The 24,366-nt window shown below is 37.9% G+C and overlaps 1 protein-coding gene across 1 annotated transcript; it reads right to left on the bottom strand.

The window, feature by feature from the left end:
• Nucleotides 1–1,782: 1,782 nt before the first annotated feature.
• Nucleotides 1,783–20,602, bottom strand: LOC122652260 (UDP-glucose 4-epimerase GEPI48-like). The gene is made up of 9 exons (XM_043845951.1): nucleotides 20,393–20,602; nucleotides 19,815–19,864; nucleotides 19,153–19,288; nucleotides 18,786–18,887; nucleotides 18,327–18,554; nucleotides 15,208–15,286; nucleotides 2,898–2,980; nucleotides 2,497–2,588; nucleotides 1,783–2,139 (listed from the first exon to the last, which is right to left on the bottom strand). Exons 1-9 carry the CDS (start codon nucleotides 20,573–20,575, stop codon nucleotides 2,046–2,048), a joined length of 1,047 nt encoding a protein of 348 aa, XP_043701886.1. The 5' UTR covers nucleotides 20,576–20,602; the 3' UTR covers nucleotides 1,783–2,045.
• Nucleotides 20,603–24,366: the final 3,764 nt, after the last annotated feature.

Below are 24,366 nucleotides of genomic sequence, written 5' to 3' on the forward strand. Positions count from 1 at the left end.
ATGTAGGAGATCCTTGAGCCTATTAGCTAGAAGCTTAGCAATAATTTTATAAGAAATGTTGCAAAGGCTAATAGGCCTAAATACATATGTATTTAAAAAACAAGTGAAACAATACTAGTTTTTGAGAATGACATTAATATTATGTCACTTTAAAAATTATCTTGAGAATGTTTTTGGACAAAGTTTTCCTCCACCCATGGAGGACGGTTCACCCACCATCTTAGGATTCACAAACCCCTCCTAGGGTTTTAGTATGTTCCGAAGTACCATCTTGATACCCTTTCCCTCCCTCTCCCGCCCCTCGGTAAATGAATGAGATCCCATTCACCGTGGGTGGAAGGAAACTCGGTCCAATGTTTTTTACCTGATTTAATAACTTTTGGGAATAAAATAAGGACAATCAAAAGAAGTTTACAATTTATCACTTCCACATTAGTTGCAGAATCCACGGGTTCACTCAACTAAAAAAACATTTTAAATCTTACATAGTTACATTGTCCAACTCGACGCTGTCCTCCTCAAAACCTAATAACTCGGGCAAGTCGAAGCTGATCAGAATAAATCACATTTTTTAATAATTTTTAGATACATTAAGATACATGAGACCTAAATGAGAGAGATCTACCACCGATAACTCCAACTCCCACCCCTGATTTTAGTACACGGTATCAGACCGGGTATTAGTCACCTTCAAAATCAATATGATACTGATATGGATTGGTGCGGATCGACCCATAACAGACAAGTTAACCTTGATTTTCCTAAAAATTAGGGTTTCTTTGACTGTTTTACCCCTGAACTTTACTGTTTCAATTCACTGAGACGGTATCAACACAATATCGACATCGGTGACTAGCTATATTGATATGGATCGCCCGATACAGACATCCCACCTGTTGGTACACAGATCACCTACATGTACATGACTGAGTCTTTAAAAACCGCAACAGCTTCCAAACCTTCCACCCCAAGTCACAAAAACTACAATTATATACATAATGCTTAGCCCAGATGACAAAAATTTGCAAACATTGTTTACATTCCTGGAGTCTAGTAGTTACTCGTAAGTCCTCTCTTCAATTTTTGTTACTCTTACTGCTTAGGCATCCTTCGAAACTAGCCAAGGTGGAGGCCAAGCCACCTTTGGTCTCTTTCAATGCCAGGAGAGATGTCATAGGTTTGAAATAGCTGCATGAACAAACTCTTTGACATAGCAAAGTGCCTGTGTAGAAATTCTGTGGTCGCAGGTTCAACTCTGCGGTTACTACATTGAATTTTTTTTTTTAATATTGGACGAGTCTACATGACTCTTGAGTCGTAAATGCACATATTTTTCTGACTCTTTGAAAACATATGGATATAAATTCGTTTTTTTTTAGTATCTAAAAATACAGGAACATGTATAATTCTCGTAGTAAATGCAAATTTACTAATTCTGTTGCAACCAGACGGAGCCTGGCGGGTAAAATCAGTTCAGCAGCACTTTAAAGAATCCCTGTAAAGAAGGAACATCAAGACTACCAACGGTTGTCACCCCATACCAATCAGATAAAGCACTTTTAATCATCAGAGCAGAAGTAGCTAGCATGGCTGTTCTTAGGATTGATCACTATAAATCAACATCAAGTGAACAAAGATGCCAAATCCACATCAAGTGATCAAAGATGCCACCGATCAAATTTGGGGGGAGGGGGGGGGGGTGCAATAACAGAAGATACACCTGGCAGAGTCTTATCTGAAATTTCCCTTATCCATCTGAATAACTGACATGATCACAGAAAAAACTTTACAGTAGCAAAAAATGGAGTGAATCTCATCACCACATTATTCCAACATCAGGATATAGATGAAGCTGGTATCATAAATGCCTGCTACTCAAACCACAGGTACAGGTACAGGAAAGTGGGGGGGGGGTAGAAGGGAGGAAAAGAACTACAGGATGCAGAGGTCAGACTACGGGGTAGGGTTGCTACAATGTCAGAACATTGTTAAGCTGCCATTTATGTACCGATGAGTTAAATGTAGAGGTGCACAACCAATTCTGATCAAATTGCAGAGTCTGGACCTCCATAACCATAGGGGTTCTTGTTGGCCCAGTTCCATTGATCCCGACACATCTCATCAATCCCATACTTTGCTCTGCAAGGAATCCGTTATTGATGAGTTAGATGCTGAAACCAGAATAAAGACATCTACATGTGGTGAAAAGAATCCAGGTTCACAGTTGAGCATAGAAACATATCCATGTGGCCCACAAATTACTGGATAGTCCACCCAGTAGGCCAGCTCAAATGTCAACCTAATGTATTACTACGATGGTTAAAATCCTCTATTCAGTTTGACTTTAAGAGTTTAAATTTTAGACTATGTTTTTAACAAGGAGACCAACCCAAACACTGGATGTCCAACTTCCTCAAATCTATATGTTCAGTATCCAACACATAAATGAATTTTTGACTAAAATTTATCAGTATCAGCATGGATCTTGAGACTTACTTCCAGTTTAGCTCAAGCTCTGCCTTCTTCGTAGATGCATAAACTGTCTCAGTATCACCAGGTCGTCGCTCAGCCATAACCAGTGGGATTTTCTAAAAGGCGAAAAGGATTTCTTATCAGAACCAACAAAAAGCAGAAAATCATGTGAAAACATGATAAAAAAAAAAAAACCTAATCCATCAGGAAGGAGAAAAATCGAAGTCAAATAAATGAGTCCACAGAATTGTGAAAACTAATCCATCAAAAGGGGAAAAAATCGAATTCAAACAAGTGAATATACAGCATTGTGTTTATTTGTCAGGATGAAAAAAAAATGTAGAAACAAAAATAAGTCTTCAATAGGAAGGAAAAATTTCTTTTCTTTTTATGATAAATAAGGTAAAATTATCTTTACTAGGTACCTTTCCAGAAGCCTTCTCAAATGCAGCAACCATCTCCAACACAGATGTTCCCTTTCCAGTTCCTAAATTATAGACTTCACAACCTGAAACATTAGCAGGCTCCATCAGAGGCAAGGCCACTCTATCTTTACATTCAATTTGTAGTTCACAAAAGGCAGATAATGCTATGTCTTACAATAATTTTACTACTAAGTTAAACGGCATAAGGCTTAACAGTTTATCCAATGCATGAAGGAAAGTCGAATGTTCCGGAAATTTTACTTTTAGCTTAACTTAAGCATTTCTTCTCTTGATTTTACTTCTAGTTTCCTCTTCGGTTTACAATATCTGTATCTCCGTGTCTTTCCTTGCCAAAATGGTTTACTGGCAATGCTTCACACCCAAAAAGAAGTGAGCTACGTCTGAGCTAAGCTTGGAGATGCAAGTCCTCTTCTTTCTTGACAGAAGTAAGACCAAGCTAATGAGCTTATTATCTTAGGTCAGAAAAAGTTGATAAATTGCTTGGAAAATGTTGCAACTCTGGTGATATGTGAACTGCTGATCCCAAGCCAGGAAAAAAGAGGATCCAATCAACATTAGGTCTGTAGCTCGCTTAACAAAACCCCTCTCTGGTCATGGATCCTGAAACTTTGCTGTTTTGACCGATAAATATTGAAAGGTCTGTAATAGTCAAGTGATGTGTGGTTGTATCATATGATAAATTTATTAGTGGTTTACACCTGTTGACATAACAGAATGGTTCGTACATTCATGCATCTGAGAAAGAAAGGGAGAACCCTTTTTTGAGGTCCTCAGAACACAGCACACATCAAGTTGTGTTATACCTACTAAACAAAGATTTATGTTCACGGTGGCCCAGATTTTACTTCTCTTTTTGGTTGCTTGCTCAGACTGTTACTGAAAAGATAAAAAGTACATTCAAACTTAGGAAGATTTATCAATTCAGAAACACATTGAGAGAAATAAATAGTGTCCAACCTTACATCATTTTCTGTACATCCCACAAAACCAACAACGCCTTATCCCAACAAAATGGGGTTGACCACAAGGATCCTTGCTCTCCAATCAGCTCTATTCGACGTCATACAAGATACGAGTCCTAAGCTATGCATGTCTTTCCTCACCATATCTCATATGGTTAATCTAGGCCCGCCACTGGCTCTTTTAGTCTCTTCAATCTGAATCAAATCACTCTTCCATACTGGAGCATCCCAAAGCCTCCATTGGACATGGCCATGCCACCTCAAATGACTCTCGTGTAGCTTACCATGAATTGGGGCTTCTCCCAACTCAGCTCTAGTATAGTCATTCCATACTCAATCCTTCCTAGTTTTGCCACACATCCATCTTGACATCCTCACCTTCGCTACACTTAGTTTATCTATATGACTTTTCTTAACTGCCCAACATTCCGCATCATACATCATAGCCGGTTGTATGACAGTCCTATAAATTTTCCATGACAAACTGACGAAATCAAAGACCAGCTATACAGAGATAAGGATGGAGAAGTAATGTAGTCCTAAGTTTGAATAATCAAACTAGGAACCAATCCAGGATCTGATATCAAAAGCTGAATAGCTTTAGGGTTCAAATAGGCTAAACTAGCTGTTTTGGGGTTAAGGTTTAAGGGGGTTTAGGGTTAGATGATGTAGGGGAGTCTTCCAGTGAAGGTCTCGTTAAGGTTTTTAACAAGTTTAAGCCTGCTAAACAGAATCGGCAGCAGGTTTGGAGTCTAGGGTTAGGGTTTGAAAGAAGGGAACTATGTGGATGTTTTAGGGTTTGACTGGTCAGATTGGGCCGCAACTTGGATCGAGTTTCCTATAGGGTGAGGGGAGATCTTGATCCAATTATGGGGCTGTTTCTATGGCTGGATTGACCTGGGCAGTGAGCGGAGTGTGGAAAATAGGTTAAGAGATGGAGGGGATTCTAGAGTTTGGATGTTTAGAAGATTAGAAAAAGAAAGGCTAGGGTTTGGGATGATTCAAACTAACTAGTTGTTGAAGCAGTACTTGGACAGCAGCTTGTTTGAATGAAAGATCCTAGAAAAATCAGAACTTGAACAATGTTGAAAAACAAAGAGAGCTTGATCGAATCACCCGGGCTTCACATCGCAAGGTGCCGATTGGATCAAACACACCAATCCCACCAGCCTTGATCAAACACAAGACAGTTCTCCTTAGAGAAGACAAGTGGCAGCCATAGTTGTCATGGCGTCGCCATGGCGTCCTGGCGCTGGAGGAATGCGCATATCGACCTATGCCATGGTGTCCTGTCTCTCTTTCCCTCTTCGATTTCTTCTTCCTGTCTCTCTTTCCCTCTTCGATTGCTTCTTCTTTAATTTTTTGTTTCTTCCCCAACCTTAGACCCACTCCCTGTTTCCCCTAATCTCCTATTTTAGCCTTGGTTTCTGAATTTTTTCTTTCTGGGCAGTACTACCAGATTCTGGAAAGCCATCATAGGTTCCTTACACAAACATCGACTGGTTCTTAGATTTGATCCATAAGTTCTTTTCTCTTGGGCTATCCATACCTGGAAGTTTCATATCCAGAAGTCTCTCTTTCTGTGAGATTCAATTTTTCGAAGTAACCTGCAACTAAGACATCCACCAGATCTGTTTTCAGATCTTACCATTCGGTTGCCAACAGAATTTTGGGCCTTTTTCTCGTTGGGATCTGCAGACCTTGGTGCTGCGATTTTGTTCTAGAAATTGCAGGGAGAATTGTCTTCATAAGAAGGAGTTTCCTCTGCTGGAACTACTCTAGTTCACCGCCTCTTTGTCCCTCTTTCTATCGTGTTATTGTAAGGTTGAAGAAGACATTAGGTCTTTAAAATTGCAAGGACAACTTATATTATTTATACAAAACCCCCTATATTCTCTATTGCTATTTTGTTTAGCCCATTCACTTTTCTCTTTAACTCCATTAAATTACAGTTCTGCCACTCCTTTACAACTTCAGATTAATTAAAATTCTGCCATTGCTTTTATAAATCTTGATTTATCTACTAGTTTGCCATTCAACTTTGCAATTCAACTTTGGATTTAATTTCAATTCTGCCATGGTCAACATGATCGCGGGCGACGTGTCGATATATCAATCAGACACCCCTCCACCGACTTGGATTGCAGTGACGCCGTGACAACTATGGTGGCAGCAACAGCTCAAGAGTTTAATTCAAAATTGTGAGGTAAAAAGGAGCCCCATGAAATTAGCTTTTATTTATAAGGCCACAAAGGCCATACTCCTATTCAACCTAGGAGACTAAGAAGCCCCCTTAGCCTATTTCTATTACATAGCCAACAATTAAAAGGGTCATGTGCCTACTAACTAGCCTAGCCGATTCTAGGATGTGACAATTAAGTTATCACATGAAAACTTACAAGTCACATGACTTAATAAATTAATTCAAATTAAAAAAGGGTTCACGTGACCTCTTAAGCAGTCACATGACTATTACATCAAAATAAAACTAAATATGGAACTAAAACTAATCACGTATGCAACCCTATTTCCCATACTTTAGGTCCATAAAAGTGACCTATTACATTGAAAACCCATGGGACAAAGGCCCAACATGTATATAACCCAACCCTAGACTGATTCCTAAGTAAAGGATCCCAATTTGGTGATAAATCTGCATCAATTCCTTATATTTTTTCCATATTTTTTCATTTGAAATTTAAAATACTTAATAACTTGGGCACCAACATAGTTAAAAAACTGTGTCTAAAAAAATGCACCGTTTTGTCGAATTTTCAGTTAATTCTGTCATTTCGTTTCAGTATTTTGCTCATTTCGGTCATTTTGGCCTTTTGCACCCCAAAATGGTCAAGCAAACTTAGAAAAAAAATACAATGTTTCAATGAAATTTTGAGGTTTGGTTGTCTCGACCTGGTCAAGACACTGAAATGAGACGAGTTTTTGAACTATGGGCACCAAGCAACCAACATTTTGGAAAGAAAAAACCTATTCAGCTCCTCATTTGGGAGGGAAAACCATAGCTCAGCTGCCCAGAAATTTCCCATTGGAAGGACATTTGGTAGCTGAAATTTCTACCTCATCATGCCAGTTGAAACTTCCACCATATTGCTAAACAAATATCTCACACGGTCTAAATGGTGGACCAGAGATTGAATTGGTTCAAAATGAACCATAAAACCATTTTTCTGGACAAACCAGAATCATCAGCTCATTCTCTAGCCATCTTTTAATTGGGATTTGGATTAGGGAAGCAAGAGAGAAAGGAAGGAGATGTTGGAGAAGAAAGAAGAAGAAGAAGAAGAGTGTATTTCGGTGGAATAAGTTGTGTGTGATAGAGAGCTCTCCACACCTATATTACTTCATTAATAGACTTTAAGAATATTACATACACCTCCCTAGGGAGGTAAAGGATAAGAAAGGTAAAAAAATAGAAAATACACAATACGGCAACTAGATATAAGACTAGTTCCCAAACTACCCTTATCACATGAGTTCTAACAACACTAACACTCCCCCTCAAGTTGGAGAATAAATGCCATGCATTCCCAGCTTGCACAGAGAGTACCAAACAGAATAGAGGTCAGAGCCTTAGTGAAGATATCCGCTAGTTGGTCACCAGTTTTCACAAAAGGAGTACGAATGCAACCTGAGTCTATCTTTTCCTTGATAAAGTGTCGATCCACTTCAATGTGCTTGGTCCTGTCATGTTGCACTGGATTATGGGCAATACTAATGGCTGCCTTGTTATCACAGTAGAGTCTCATAGGGCCTTCAGTGTCAAATCCCAGTTCTTGAACAAGCCTTTTCAACCATGTGAGTTCACACACTCCATGAGCCATAGCTCTAAATTTTGCCTCTGCACTAGATCTGGCTACAACATGCTGTTTTTTGCTTCTCCATGTAACCAAATTACCTCCCACAAAGGTACAATAGCCTGAGGTAGATCTCCTACCTGTAATGGATCCAACCCACTCGGCATCAGTGAAGCCTTCTACTCTCAAGTGATTGTGTCTTGCATACAACAGTCCTTTCCCTGGAGAAGACTTCAAATATCTAAGAATGCGATACACAGCATCAAAATGGCCACTCTTGGGGGCATGCATGAATTGGCTCACCACTCCCACAGCATAAGAGATATCAGGGCGGGTCATAGAGAGGTAAATAAGCTTTCCCACAAGCCTTTGGTACTTTCCTGCATCAACAAGAGAAGGGCACAAATCTTCTCTTAGTTTGTGATTCAGCTCAATAGGAGAACTTGCTGGTTTGCAGCCTAACATCCCTGTCTCTGTCAGTAAATCAAGCACAAACTTTCGTTGACATATGTTGATTCCTCTCTCGGTCCTTGATACTTCAATGCCAAAGAAATACTTTAAGGGACCCAAATCTTTGATTTCAAACTGTTTAACCAAGTAGATTTTCAGTTTATCTATCTCAGCCATATCATCTCCAGTGACTACTGTGACACCCACCTCTAAACTGAGCCTATTTGAACTTGTGTGATTTCATGTTCTGGTTCAATAACCATGTATGCCTCAATGTTGTGGGCTTTATCGGCTGAGGATTCGAACCAACCTTCCAATTTCCCAATGATGGATTCTGAAGAATCGGCCGACGTAATTATTTTGGAACTTGAGGAATCGGACGGGACCTCGCATATAAGTTTTGCTCGTAAAGTCTGCTGGGTGGAGCATATGCAAACCTGTCAACCTCTTGGGCCGAATCATAGGTAAGAACCCGTTAGTAATGATTAAATAAAACTAATGTATTATTTGCATAATTTTCACCTACGGGACCCACATACCCTGTCTGGGTTGAGCTGCCCGCATACCATCACCACCGGGCTCTCATTTATATCGCGGGATAACACTCTCGGGACTTAATTATAAGTCCTTCATGGGTTAATTATCATTTAAACATTTGGAAGAATTAGATTTTACAAACTAATTCTAATATGGCCAAAACCAAATGGACCTTAGTAGCCTTATCTATATAAAGAAGACTTAGCTTTAGAATTCATTCTAACTTAAACACAATTCTGGTTTTGCTTTGGAGAAGAAGAAGAGAAAGGAGAGGAAACTTGGAGAACTTGGCTCTTGGAGAGAGATGCTCTGGGAAGGACCAAATCGGTTGGGTGCTACCATCTTCTCCATCTTATATCTTGGTCGGCCATCAAACCCATTCTGATCTGCCTATTTTCTCCCTTTCTTCTTGGTTTCAGCTGAGTTTATAACCCATCTCAGCCTAAGCTTAGGAGTTCAAGCAAATGGTTGTAAAGACCTTAAACCCAACATGCATTTGGGTTGATTTGACCCAAATACTATGTTCTTTACTCCCTTCAAGCCATTTTGTGATTTTAGAATCGTGCATGTCAAGATCCATGAAGTTGGGTCTCAAAACCAGGCTCTACAACACCTACCGGATTCAGAGTCTGTGACCTCTGCGGTCGTCCGGTCCCTGGGCTGGTCTGAATCTGGTCCTTCCCTGTTGTCCCTGCTTTGGTCCCAATTGTTTACAGCTTTGACCTAGGCTTATTACAGGGCCTAATGATCATTCTGCATCAACTTGAAAAAATTCGTCAAATTCGTCCTCGAATTTTGTAGTGATGAGGGGGAATCAACATGTGACCAGCAACTTTGACCATCCCCAAATAGAATTCCGGTGAAGCAGGAACATTGGGGATAAAATCTCCAAGGCGTGGAGCTTTCTCTTCGAAGAACCATGGTGGTAGAACAAACTCTATGTGTTCGCTTTCTAAATCAGCAGCAACTATCAATGTCTCGTCCATAGAGCCTTCAGCGTTAGCAACCTTCTCATCTAATGTATGAGACCCAAGCTTCATCTCTTCAAGAACAGCATCTTGAAGGTCCTTGCCTTCCTGTGGAGTGTTCTCAACCACCTCTTCATCTTCTGCTGTTTCCGCTTTGTCTTCTTTGATTTCTTCGACATTGACCACTTCAGTAGGGTCTTCTACATGTTGATTGTCCATCTTTGAAGCTATAGGGGTTGTCTCTTTCTTTTCATCACAATTCACTGCCACTTCAGATTTATTTTCAACTTCCTTTGGCAATGAAAATATATGTTCTCTATACCTGTCTGTGTCTTCTCTGGAACCTCTAAGTCTATCCCTGTAATCTTTGGCAGGGGTGACTCTTTGTTCTCCTAATCGTTGCAACCTATCCAGGATGGCTTCATATGCAGCCCTTTGTTCAACAGCAAATTTCTGGAACAATTCCAACATAGCAGCCATAGGATCTGCTGATGGATTTACTACTTGATTACCATGCTGTTCCATGGCTTTGATACCAAGTTAATGTAGTCCTAGAATAGGAGATAATCCTACTAGGAGCCAAATAAAATCAAGTTCTGGTCAAGCCTGCTGTTTGGGGCTAATTAGGGGCTGTTTTAGGGCAAAATTAGGGTTTAGGATGGGAATTTGGGAATGGGGTTTATATGGTTTTAATCTGCAGGTCTAGGGGGTCACTATGATATAAAAATATCTGAATTTGAATCAGTTTTAAATTCCTGCAGAATTAGGGTTAGGGTTAGGGTTTCGGGTTTTAGAATTAGGAAAAACAACCAAAACTAGGGTTTTTAATGGGATCGAGTTTACTAAATAGGGAGGGGAAGGTTCGACCAAATAGGGAAGGGTTTTGATGGTTAGAATTGCTGAATCTGGAAATTTAGGGTTTTGGGGGTTTAATGGAGTTGGGGGATTTTAGGGTTTGGACAGATTAGAATGGGCTGCAGGTCTGGTTGAGTGGAGGGATTGGTATGGGGATGCTGTGATCTGATTTTGGTGTGAAACAGATGTAGGATAATGGCTGGGTAAGACTTAGATGATCTAGGGTTTTAAAAATTCAAATAGAAAATCAAGAGGGATCGAATGGGGGGAAAGAAGAATGGAAACAGATATTTAAATGTAGACTTACAGCATATATCCACGGCAGCAAATTACTATTGAAGGATAGAACCACCTTCACAAAGAGAACCTCCCAGCCGTCACGGCGTAAGGAGTCACAGGAAATCCACCCGTCCTTCGTCCTTGATAGATCCACAAGGCAACACTCCAAGGAGCAGCAGCAGTAGCACTTGGCCAGCAGCAGAAAGTCTTTTTTTTTTTTTTATTCAAATCTCAATGTGGGGGAGCCTCCCACGATCCACTTTATTTATAATAAAGGCCTAAGGCCAAATCCTAATACATTCTAACCTCCTCTTCACTTAAAATCGTGGAAGAGATCTAATTACAATCAAATTACTAATTTAAAACAGTAAAATATCCTAACTACCCCTACTAACTTAAAATAAGAGAATCTAACTTAAAAACAACTAATTTAAAGTAGATCCCATGTTAGCCAATAGGATATAAGGACCTATTGACCAATAGGAACACTTCACTTAAATTGGACCAATTGAACCAATTGGATGCAACCAATTCTAAACCGGTTCAATCTAAAAATAGGAAAATAAACTAAGTATTGGGCTAATCCCGTATGCAACCTATATGCCCCTAGTTTAGGCTCATTAAAGTGGCCTAATACATAAAAAACCCTTGGGAACAAAGGCCCAACATATATATAACCCAACCCTAGGCCTATTTCTAAAGAAATAAGCCCTATTTGGTGATCATTCTGCATCACCTAAAACATGTTATGTACTATTTATCTTAGGCTGTAAGTCTCCTTTTGGTGAGGTTTTAATTAGGAGCTGGATCATCTACTTGTGCTAACATCCAACTCAATGTAAGGGAATTTGACCTTATTTTGAGAGTGTTTGTTCTTTAAATTTTGTTTATGCTTGCTGCAATTGTCATTCATCATTCTAGAAGTGTAAACATGTGATTTTATAGCTTTTTCTTTTTGCATTAGATGAATGCATGTTGTAGAATTACATTGCATATTGCATATGCATATTATTGTGATTCATGAATAAAGTGTTTGAGAAACATGCTGAAACTGATTTTACTATACTATCTACTGCTAAATCATATGACATCCATGTTAGAACTGCATATGGTTAGGCTAGCATAAACCCAATGCGACGACCCTTGCCAACAGGGGTGAGGTGTTGGATAACCCGTGGTAGGTTTGAAGGGTAATTCTGGAATGCCATTCACTGTCCTAGGTCCAAAGAGTACTTCCGAAATGGGAACAAACAGTAGGGTTAGAATTAAGGGTTCGTTGGGGTAATTCCGGAACTGGCGGGTCTTCACCGTAGTAGTGGTATTCTCAGGTGACTGATGTATTGTGTGTGTTTCCGGGACTGACAATATCATACCTACTACAGTAGCATTTAAACCTCATGAGACTTAGATCTGTTGCTAGTTGCATGCTTAGCTTTAAGACATGCATCATGGGCTATTTGCATCTGTTTGCATGTTTTCCCTTGCTGGGCTTAGTGAAGCTCATCCCTCGGTATACCTCTATTTTAGATATGGCAGCTGGCGTGATGTTGATGGATGTGGAGTAGGATGGGCATAAAGATGTACGCGATGATGTTAGTTGTACTTTATTGGCTACTGCTTGAAGTGTTGGGTGATGGGTTATGTTTTGATCAACATGTGAGTTTTCCTTTTATGTAGGTTAACTTATTTGGATATTATGCCTATATATATAAAAGATTGTAGAGCTTAAATCAACAGTTTGGATAAGTAAATACTTATGTTATCAATTAGTATTCTGTTACTTATATTTAGAATAGTATTTTGATCTTCCGCTGCGTTCTCTGATTTCCTTATTGATCATTGTGATTTTTAATTGTGAGGTAGGCCACTGAACTGAGATCCTGGTGGTTTTGGGAATGTCTGGGACATTCAGTCACATAACCCGAGTTAGTCTGGGTGGGGAGTGACAACGTGGTATCAAAGCAAAGTTCTCTGAACCTCCCTCACAGTTAGCAGCATCTCAGGTTTACCGATCCATAAGTAAACCTCTTTTAGGATTAAAAGCTTTAAAGAAAATAAAAGACATTAGGTAATAGAGACAGACTAGAACACTGCTTAGAGCAGTGATAAAGCCGATAAAAGTAATAAGTTAGTTACAACTATTAAACTACATAATTAATGCGACGAAATTACAACTGTAATTATAAAGAGAGCGGAAAATACAGGAACTTAAACTTAAACATAAATTTAAAAGTTCTAAGGTAAATAAGAAAAGTTCAATGAGTCTCCTAAGTAAGAAAATAGCTTTCATTGTGGATCTTCCTGGCATAAAACCAAATTGGTTCTTCGAAATAGTAGTTTTCTTTCTCAAGTGGGTTTCAATAACTCTCTCCTATAACTTCATTGTATGACTTATTAGCTTTATGCCTTTATAATTATTGTAACTTCGAATAACCCTTTTATTTTTATAAATCAAGACCATAATGCTTCTCCTCCATTCATTTGGCATTTTCTTTGAACTCATAACCTTGTTAAACAGCTTAGTTAGCCAAGATAAACCACAGATTCCTAAGCTCTTCTACACCTCTATTGGGACCCCATCTGGGCCTGGAGCCTTGCCTACAACTTTCATCTTTCTTAAAGCTTCTTTTACCTCAGACACCCTAATTTTGCATAATATCTATGCCATGTAGTGTCAAGATGAGTAATGCAGCCTTCTGGTGCCCGATTAGCCAAAAAAAAGTCTTCATAAGTAGAAATATGCCTTACATCTCTCCATAATGTCCTCGTCCATTACTAGTACTCTACCATCATCACTTTTGATACATCTAACATGATCGAAATCCCTACTCTACCTTTCTCTCATTTTAGCTATCTTGTAGATAGCTTTTTCTCCGTTCTCTCATTATAGCTATCTGTACATCCATCATGGATATCAAATTGGGCTTAGGTGTCTTCCATTATGAAAGTTTTATACTAATGAGGATACATCTATGGGATACATATACATTCCCAGAAATTCATTTCTATTAATATAGCAGGTGGGGTCTGCCTCAAGCTAGCTTACCATCCCCTCCATCCTAAACCCCCCCCCCCCAAAGAAAAAACATATATATATATATATATATATATAATTTCAGGCAGTTGCAACTTGCCTTTTCAAGGCAGAAAGCTATTCCTGGGGGTATGAAGGTGTGCATGATAAAGCATGGTCAATGTAGGCAATCAATGATTGCCCACCCGAAAAAGGAAATTCATTCTGATGAGACACTCAGAGACCTTTTCCCTTTCAAATATTTCAGATGACAATGCATTCTTTTTACTGAAAACATTAATTAGTGATGGAAAATGATAGAAAACTCCTTTTTGTGTTCTGTCCAAATCAACTAAGACATTCCCGTCATTTAACAAAGTGTATTAAACTTCTATCCTTTCTAAAAAAAATAACTTTAGGGGAAGGTTTTCATGCACGGTCACATGCGAGGGGTGGGGGTTATGATGCGTCAAATAGGGGGGTGGGATTTGTCATTTCGACCCCTTCTTGTGAGAGGGGGGGACAGGACCGTGCAAGGAACCTTTTGCCATAACTTTATTAGCTTATATGAGATTTTGTAAGATCTCCACTCAAAGTTACTTTTATATTTTCATCTTATTTCTCACACTATTCTGAATATCATCCAATGTTCTAGTATGCTATTACTCATAGTTTTAGCTCAAGGATATTATGCACTCTAAAGTACTAGTTGCAGTTTTCTATTTATGCTTCCTGCCTCATGCAGGTGCTATTTATGATTTGTAAATATCTTTGGCCCTCTGTGTTTTTCCGAGTGCAGAATAAATCCACCATTGATAAAATCAATTAATCTTCTAGGGAATAATTGCAGGATTTTGTAATTAATTTCTCCGGCTGCAGGCTTTCTGAAAGGGCCTTTGACACTCTTTTCTTCAGGTTTTCTGTTTTGATGATTTCAAAAGAGCCTCATAGTGAACTTAGTGGCAATTGGGATCTAATGGTTGGTGAAGAATCCGTATTGCTGCTGTTGGGTAATCTCCTTTCTGTCTTTGTTTTGTTAATTGTTGCTTCCTGTGGGCCTCTTTTGTCCCCTATGCTAGTGTCATGGATTGTTCACTTATCAAAGCTGAAAGTTTTTGTAGTCTTCAACCCACAAACAAAATTGGTGAGTGGGTGCATTGTTCTGCAATGTGGAAGAGTGATGTGGTAATTCACTAATTCTAACTATTGGATGTCTACAAAATGGTCTAAGTAGGCCGTGTGTCAGATTTCAGCCTCAAATTCAATTATTGACCATAATAATTACTATAAACAACTTAGAAATAATTTTAAGAAACCTTGGAGCAAATCAGCTATTACTTTTTAAAAGAAACAGATGTAGGACAGAGTTACCATGGTGTGGCGTAAAAAAGAGAGCGAGAGAGAGAGACCTACCTATATTAGAGTCAAATAGCTTTCGCAAGGCAGCAATATGTCCATCTGACAAGTCAACAACATGAATATAATCACGTACCTAAAAAGGAGGAGCATCAAGTTAGCATATTTTATATGGAGAACAGGAAACATATGATGCAGTAAACTTAAGCTTATTTTGACTAGATATCAATACCACATGTACAGAAAATAGGAAAGGACATAAAATGATAAAAAGATGGAAAAGATTACAAGAGAACAAATAATGCAGCAAAAGAGGCCATCAAACAGATGAAAATCCTACTTCACTCGCTGCATAACGTTGCAGCAGAAATAGATCCCAGACCAGTAATGGAACGACTGAAAACAAAGATAAGGTGGAGCACAGACAGATTTATGGAGAAATTCAAAAATTAATCCTCCGAAGGCTTGAGATTCAACCGAAAATCCTGCAGATATTGATGTTTTGGGAGACCATTCTCTGTGGGGGAGCGTGGCCCCTGCACATGCACGGGGACCAATGGGAGAGGGGTGCAGAAGCATCTTGGGGGGGCAGGGCAGTCATTTCACCCCCCCATTGTGTCTGGGCGTGGATGGCACACTCTCCCACGGAGAACTTTTCTCCTTATGTTTTTTACCCCAAACACGCAACTTTTTGGTTTGGCAAACCTCGTTCCCATCTACCAATCAATATTTAAAAGCATCATTTCATCTAGTACAAAGATACCGCTACTGGACTTCTTCACTCCACTTAGCAACAAAGATTGCTTTAAGGTTGAGAGGAAATGGGCAGAAATAATATCAAGGGATGCCATGGTAACTGCAACTGCAATCTTCCAAAATTTAGATAAGCAACCACCTTCCCCATGTCCTGCTGCTTCTTTGATCTTTCAGTAACTGATGCTGAAACCAAAGTGGACTTATAGGGGGGAGGGGAATGTAAAGGCAGCCAAATATAGGAATGAACCACACCAGCATCACTATATAAAGTAATGAAATAAAAAATGGTACAAAAATACAATTTTATTCATAAAATTAAAACAACCTAGATGAAACTACTAACAAAGAAACAAATCTTCATAGTTGAAACATTGATGTAGAGAAGATTTCTGAAGAATTTCTGGATCGGTTGGACTAGCAAAAGTTAACCCGATCAGGTCGAAAGTACTAAATTGCCAGCGCAACTTCTGAGAGCCATAACTTTTGCCTCGGACGGAATTACAGAGCCATAATACCTTTTCAGAAATGGTAGTCATTGGCTCATTGCTCTACAGGCTGTCCAATACAACAACATCATCTACTCAGCCTTATCCCAACTAAATGGGGTCAGATACATGGATCCTTGCCCTTGAAACAGCTCTATCTACAGGCTGTCCAATAAAATTTATTAATTGGACCACAAGTTTTGGGATCAAATTTGCACGTTTAAGGGTTGTACCGGGTCTGAAGTTTTGCGTGCAATTTAGGGATACTACTTTCCTATTTTATTTTTCTATCTTATTTTGTTTCCTGTCTTACTTCGATTTCCATCCAAATCAACATCTTAAAGTTTATAAATCACATTGGTTGCATTTTTCTTCGTCAAGGGTTTTTTTTACCTTGAGGATTCGAGGGTCGTTAGAGCTAGAATGAGATCTAGGCCCCATACTTCCTACTGCGTCAGACATGGTTAGAGAACTATAGAATATTGGTACAAAAGTAACAGCTCCTACTCCAACCTAGCTTAATATTCATTCCACAACAGAGAATGACAATGTTTCTGCCCACCGTTTGCTGTTTTTTCATTTTGTAAAAGTTATACGTATCTCCATTGGAGTCAAGGCATCGCCAAGGCGTCCAGGCAGATCTCTAGGGGCCTAGGCAATTGCCGCCATAGTGCAGGGCGCCTTGCACTGGTTTAATTGGTATCGGACCAGGTTCTGGCATTTATTTATGCCAAATATATGATAAGTAAATGTTTTTATATTTGTAAATGTTTTTATATTTGTATTTCATTTACTTAAGATATTATTCATAAATAAGGAAATACCCCCTATTTGAATCCAATAAAATAGTTAAAAAATAAATTCCAAAAGGATAAAAAGTCAACCCCCCCCCCCCCCAGGTTCAAGAACAAAAATTGGATTTTTGGCGGTAGGTGAAATTTTCAACTTTCTAATGCTGAGTTTTTTTCTCAAATTTTAAAATTCCATATATCTTAATATGGTAAAACATTGCTAAAAACCCAAAGTGAGGTAAAATATTCATTTGTTTTGATATTTAAAAAAATATTTTCATTCAGAGCGATTTTGACAGCATTTGCACACACCAAATAAGGTTTGACCGGAACATAATTCCTTCAATATAAATCATATTTAAGCAGTCTTGGATTTGTTGGAAAGCTGGTTTCTTGTTATACCTAATACAAAAAGTCTTACGTAAAAATGACATCATTTGATCAGTCAAACTTCTTAGAGAACAAGAACATTTTTCTAAATCGAGAGCAGTTTAATTACTTATTAATAAGATCATATTTTATAAGAACAGTATAAATCAAATGTATGTTTTGATTGTCTCAAACTTCCAATAGCTTGCTTCTTTAGTTCTGTTGTCTTCTAGTTCTATGTTGATTTTTGATGACTTTATGTAGCTTAATATTGATTTTTGATTACTTAATGTGACTTAATGTTGATTTTTGATGACTTGATATTGCTTAATATTGATTTTTTATGACTTGATGTGGTTTAATGTTGATTTTTTATGATATAAGGTACATATTGTAGCATACTAAATAATGTTAAAAAAGAGGGGAAATAAAAAAAATAAAACTTGGGCGCCTAGGCAACGCCTAGATGGGCATCTTGTCGCCTAAGCGCTCAGGCACCCCTCCACCACCTTAGAGGTCGCCTTGCTGCTTTGACACCTATGATTGGAATTATACATATCTCAAATGAAAACTTACTGAGAATCTGAAAAAATGTATACTAAACCACCCTAAGGCGCATGCATTGGGGGGGGGTGTTGAGCAGATTTTATCCCTTCAGCTGTATCTAGGATAAACAGTATGAAGTTCATGCAAACAAGAAGTAGACTAGTAAATGAAATAAAATAAATATTTACCTCTGATAGATCAAATGAAATAATAAGCAAATATAACATACCCCAGTACCATCCTTCGTTTTATAGTCCTTTCCAAATACAGTCAATGCAGGTCTTCTGCCCACAGCAACTTGCTGGACGAAAGGCATAAGATTATTTGGAATTCCATTGGGATCTTCACCTATATGACCACTTGGATGAGCTCCAATTGGATTGAAGTATCTAAGTAATATGATTTTCCATTCAGAGTCTGCACGATAGACATCACAGCATATTTCTTCAATGAAAAGCTGCAAAAATCAACATCACCAGATGATTGTTAGAGAAAAGAGGATGAAATTGTGCAGAAAAGATCAGACAAGAACTGCATGATGAGTACATCAGCAGATAAAGAAGCAGAATGAGACAGATATCGGATGCTTTTTTCCCTGCTCTTTTCCTCATGCACATATAGGCCTCACCCAACAACAGCGTCTATTAAAGTTCCTACAGGCACTGCACCAACATTACCCAATACACACCTTGGTTCGGCCATATGGATTGGTTGCTGCTATGGGAAAATCTTCTGTACATGGAACCTCCTTCGGCCATCCATACACAGTAGCAGATGATGAGAAGACAAGCTGACATATTTTAAGAACTTCAAAGATTAGATAATGATTGAAAGATCACAATTTGGACATTAAGCATCAAAGACTGCAGGTATTCTATTCAAAGATCTATTTAACTCGACACTAGATTCTGCTGAAAGTTGTATATATAGATTTGTGCTCCCCACCCCTAAAAATCTGGGATTATGTTATGTATTAAGAACTCCAATAATTGAGTTTGTTCAGTGGTTTTTAGCTGAATCTTTCCAAAACTTGATTTCAAATTAATAAGCACTACCTTTTTGCACCCATGTGCACCCATGACTTCTATGAGATTAATGGTGCCAATAATGTTATTATTATAGTAAAGCAATGGCTTCCGAACACTCTCACCAACAGCTTTCAATCCAGCAAAGTGAATAACAGCATCAAAACTGCAGCATCAGTGGAAGGAAAATAGATGAAATTATTTGATTAGGAAGCATAGCACAAAAGAAAAATAGTAAGGTAATGAAAATATTAATGTGAATCATACAATATGATTCCTCACATCTCCACAAAGAACATTATGTATGAGTAAAAACAACTAGTCTTGTTTCTACAATCTTTGTTCATATGTTCAAAAATAAAACTGCTCAATAGAACTTCATTGAATGTGTACCAACTCTGATTAAAGGATACAAATTGCAGCCTAGAGAGTTTAAATGCTTTGAGTGGGTCATTACATCTATAGGTAGAAAAGATAACAGTAAATAAAGCAATATCAGAAAAATGACTAATTGAAACAATTGATCAGAAGCTTCAGAAGTTTTTGACACAAATCATCAAAATAAATGCCCAATGTTACAGACTCAACATATGTGTATGTGCTTCTCACTGTCCAGAGTCAAATTTACAGAGAGATGAATAAAAGATCAAAGAAGAATAAGAGAATCTCTATCAGATACAGTGAAACCTTACTTTGTTGAAGCAAAAATTTTCTCCAGTGCTGGTTTGTTCCGTAGGTCAATCTGAGGAGGAAGCAGAGTATTAGTAATTTGGGGCATTACATGACTGGTGCAATTGAGATGAATTAGTAGTTGGAAAATAAATCCACTGACATAAAGGTTATAGAAAGAAGGATCTTTGAACAGGGTAATAAAAATAACAGGGGAAATGCTCCCCAAAGCATCATGATATGATACTGGCACGGATAACAGCCATAGAGTGGGAACTATGCAAATTCAAGGGCGGGTCTCATCCAGATGGCGAAGCTCCTTGTATAACTTCCAATTCCATTCCATCCCATATCTTAAATATATAGAAATTTGACAAAAGACTAGAAGTAACAACATGAATTCGGCGCATGTCCATCATACAAAAACTTCAGAAGTGTACAAGAATTCCCAAACCGAAAACATACCAGACATCTGAAATGCTAAAATACAACCTAGAAATTCCATTAGGAACCAACAGAACAAAAAAATTAAAAAATTAAAAAAAACAAAAAAACAAAAAAAATCATTTGAACAGAGTAGAGTATTGAATTTGTTCCGTACCTTGTAAAAGATGAGATTACTTCCAAATTGACCAGCGAGTTCTTTAACTCTTGTAACGGCGATCTCAGAAGAGTTATCGAGATTATCAATAATGGTGGCCTTAAATCCACATAACAATAGCTGAAGAACAGTGTGGCTGCCAATGTACCCAGCACCACCGGTGATTAGAATGTTTTTCGGCATTGTCAAATGTGATACAAAGCGACCAAGACCGAAGGCCGCTAAGATACGTGCAATGGAAAGGTAAAGGGAAAGGGAAAGGGAAAGTGCTGTTTGCAAGGAAAGTACGTAGGTAACGTAAGAACAACGAGATAGTGCGAATCGATTCAAGATATTGCTTAATTTACTGTTATCGGTCTGCCCCGCAACTGGGGGCTCTTCTTGTTCCGATTTCTGCGATGCGAACTGAGTGTGAAGTGCTGACGTGCGAGGGCCAAAAAAGGATTGAGGAAGGTTTTCCTAGAAGGGGATAATTTCTTAGATCCACTGGATAAAAACGGAAATTATAAGGTAAGTAGATTTTAAATTTATTTTAGATTTTTTATTTTTTATTTTGAAAAGATTTACTTAATCCCCAAAATTAGTTAGTACTCATCCAAAATAAAAGTAAATTTCCAAAATTGCCTTAACCTCATTTATTGAAAAGTAAAAAACTGTTTAAATCACATTTTAAAAAGATTTACTTAATCTCTAAAATTAGTTAATACTCATCCAAAATAAAAGCAAACTTTCAAAATTACCCTAACCTCATTTATCAAAAAGTCAAAAACTGTTTAAACCACATTGAAGAAAACAACCGCGAAGTCCACTAAAAAAGGGAAAGATTGTTATAAAGTGGGATGAAAAGATTACGGGAAGTGGTAATACCCATTACGGTATTGTGGTGATGAAGGATTTTAAAATTTAAAGTGGTAATACCTATTACGGTATTACCCAAAAAAGATGAAAACATATTTTATAGCGTCATAGTCCAAAAGGAATGGAATTAAAAACAAAGAAAATGGAAAACCAAAATTCGAGATCATAAAAAAAAAAATCTAACGTCAAGTCAAAAGGGCGTGTGGTGGTCAATGTCTCCATACGACGGTGAATGTGAGCCCAATTCACTGTAAAGCGGGAAAGGGTATATTTTGGAACATATTAAAACCCTAGGAGGGGTTTGGGAACCCTACGATGGTAGGTGAACCGAGTAGATGGAAACTTAGTCCTAAAAGGAAAGCTTAATTTTTACCAAAAAGAAAGCTTAATTTCAATTATTATATTGCTATTTTTAAGAATATCTTTACAAAAATCATGGGGTGAAACGTGAAAGAGACACTTTGCAAACTTTTTAAAACAGTTTTTTATTTTTGATAAATGAAGTTGGGGCAATTTTGAAAATTTGTTTTTATTTTTTCCTTGCATGGCATGAGTACTAACCAACTTTGTGGATTAAGTAAATCTTTTTGAAATGGTAAGTAGTGGATGTAAAACTAATTTGAAGCCTACTTATTTTGTAATTTTCATTCTTATCTAATGGATCTAAGAAATTTTCCCTTTATAGAATTAAGGAATTATCAACCCCATCCCCTGGGGCATGCCATTATTTTAAGGGTAAATTACATAGACCCCTCTACTTTGCCATGTACTTACGACCATAGTTAGCAAAAACGAGAACAGCAAAAAAACGGAGTATTACAGTACGGGTTTTAAATGGTAAAAAACTTATAAATGGACGGTCAAAAAAAACAGTCAAAAAAAACAGAGAATGGTAAAAACAAAAAACGGACGGTACGGGTTTTAAACGTTTATATTTCAAAAACCACGGAACAAAAAAAAAAGGCACTATTCTCATATAAATTGAGAAAATTTTAATTGAAATAGATGCTTCTAATTTCAGTATCGGTGGATTGACCTTAAGTTGAAGGCGATATCATGAAAAATGTAACCTTTCGAGTCATCTTTACGTTGGTGAAAAAATCAGGCCGATCGGAGTTTGGGAGAGAGAGATATGGTCACTTAAGTCTAATGTCTTAAAAAACATCAAAAAAACAAAAACGTGTTTTAAATGTATTTTAAATGCGTTTTAAATGGGTTTTAAACGCGTTTAAAACAAGAACACTTGCCGTTTGCCCTTTTTTTCCCATATGTTTGGGAAGCATATGACAAAACGTGTTTAAAACGGTAAAAAATGGGAACGCTTCCGTTTTAAACGCATTTTTGCTAATAGTGTTTATGACACCCTCCTATAGTTTAAAGATCACTTCCGTCTCTCTCTATAATAACGGTGTTAACTTAAAACAATCCAAAAAATGAAATGACAATTTTAACCTTAATCCATTCCTTCATATAAACTTATTCCTTTCCTTAGGTTTTAAATTTTCACTTTACCGTTGACAATCCTAGAGCTGCAACTACAAATGGAGCTGCTCTGTTAGGGCATTCGCAGCCTCTAAAGTGAGCCCTAGTGGCATTCCCTGCTATGGTAAGACATGTTCCTCTCTCTCTCTCTCTCTCTCTCTCTCTCTCTCTCTCTCCCTCTCCTTCTTCTCCCCTTCTTATCTCTATTATCTCCATATTTTCTCTATTCAATCTGGGTTGAGAGTGAACAACTCGACTGCACAATGCATCTGCCCCTTTTCTGTATGATGTTACATAATTGCAAGGAATGCATTTCATATGGATTAATGTTGAATCTGCAACCACCATCATCCCGCCTGCCTATCTTACCTGTGAGACTCCTGCCCCCTGCAACTCCTCTTCACCGTGAGCCACTTACTTTTCCTCATCTGGTGCAAAGTTCTATACAAGTAGCCTCCCTCCTAATAAGACTAAATTTTCAGAAACCTAAAAGCCCCAAAAACAATAACCTAGAACCAAAAAGTGAGAACGTTCCTTGGATCTTCTTCTTCTTCTTGGAGATTTTACCTTAGTTTCCTAACATCAGAATCTATCTGCCAGCCCACACCAATTTATGTTCAAATTGCAACAAAAAATGACAAAAACAAGCAATTGAGCAGACCCACTTGTTCTTTGTGCCTAGAAACAGCCTCTTTAGAAATAGGGGTAAGGTTACATATATTTGACCCTCCCTAGACCCTGCTAAATGCGGGAGCCCTGTGCACTGAGTACGGCGGCCACCTGTTCTTTGTGCAAACCACTCGTAAAAACCTCCATTAAAACCACGGGATTTGCTGGCCCACTTGTTCCTCAATTCTTTTTACAAACTACTTGTTTCGTATTTATCTCAATATTAATGTTGAAACCAGAGGATTTGCTGGACTAGCCCTACTATAATTGAGTGAATAATAGTTTGATCATGCTGGCAAGTTAAAGGTGGGACATGTGGAATGGTCAGTCCTGATACTGTGTATGAGATCAAGTGATAAATTTTGTTTATCATATTACTTGTTGTTCTTATATTTATGGATGCACATGTTTCTTTTGTAGATAAACAATGTCATTAATAAGTGTGAATGGCAGTTACAACCAAGGTGCTTTTTGAAGTATGTGAATTGAATTTGTAACTGTAACAAAAGAGCAGCAGTGAGAATATCAAAGTCTCAACTGAATAAGAACAGAATATAAAACTGTTGTCAAGATATACCATCAGCAGGATGTGGATACTTCTCATGGTGTGACCTTGTGGGTGCACCAAGGAGTGTCTTTGAGCAGAGACAACTCCCAGACAGTTGTAGGTGAAAGAAGTCCAGAATTTCAGCAGATGAATGAAGAGATCCAAACTTTGAGGAATATTATGATTAATAAGATGGAGAAGTCGGATGAAAGAGTATACCTTTTAGGTTATTTTGTAATAGCTTTGTTTGTTTTATTAGTTGTAATGTTGATTGTAAGAAAATGACAATGTTGTAATTAAATCAGAAGTAAATTTGGTTTGATGATTTTATCAATGAAGTTGTGTTTTCGGACATATGTTTACACGCAATCTCATAGTCTCAATATTCTTAAGACACTTGAAAACTCCACTAACTGTA

The sequence above is a fragment of the Telopea speciosissima genome, chromosome 2 (assembly GCF_018873765.1).
Source record: "Telopea speciosissima isolate NSW1024214 ecotype Mountain lineage chromosome 2, Tspe_v1, whole genome shotgun sequence".
In the NCBI taxonomy this organism is placed as follows: Eukaryota; Viridiplantae; Streptophyta; class Magnoliopsida; order Proteales; family Proteaceae; genus Telopea; species Telopea speciosissima.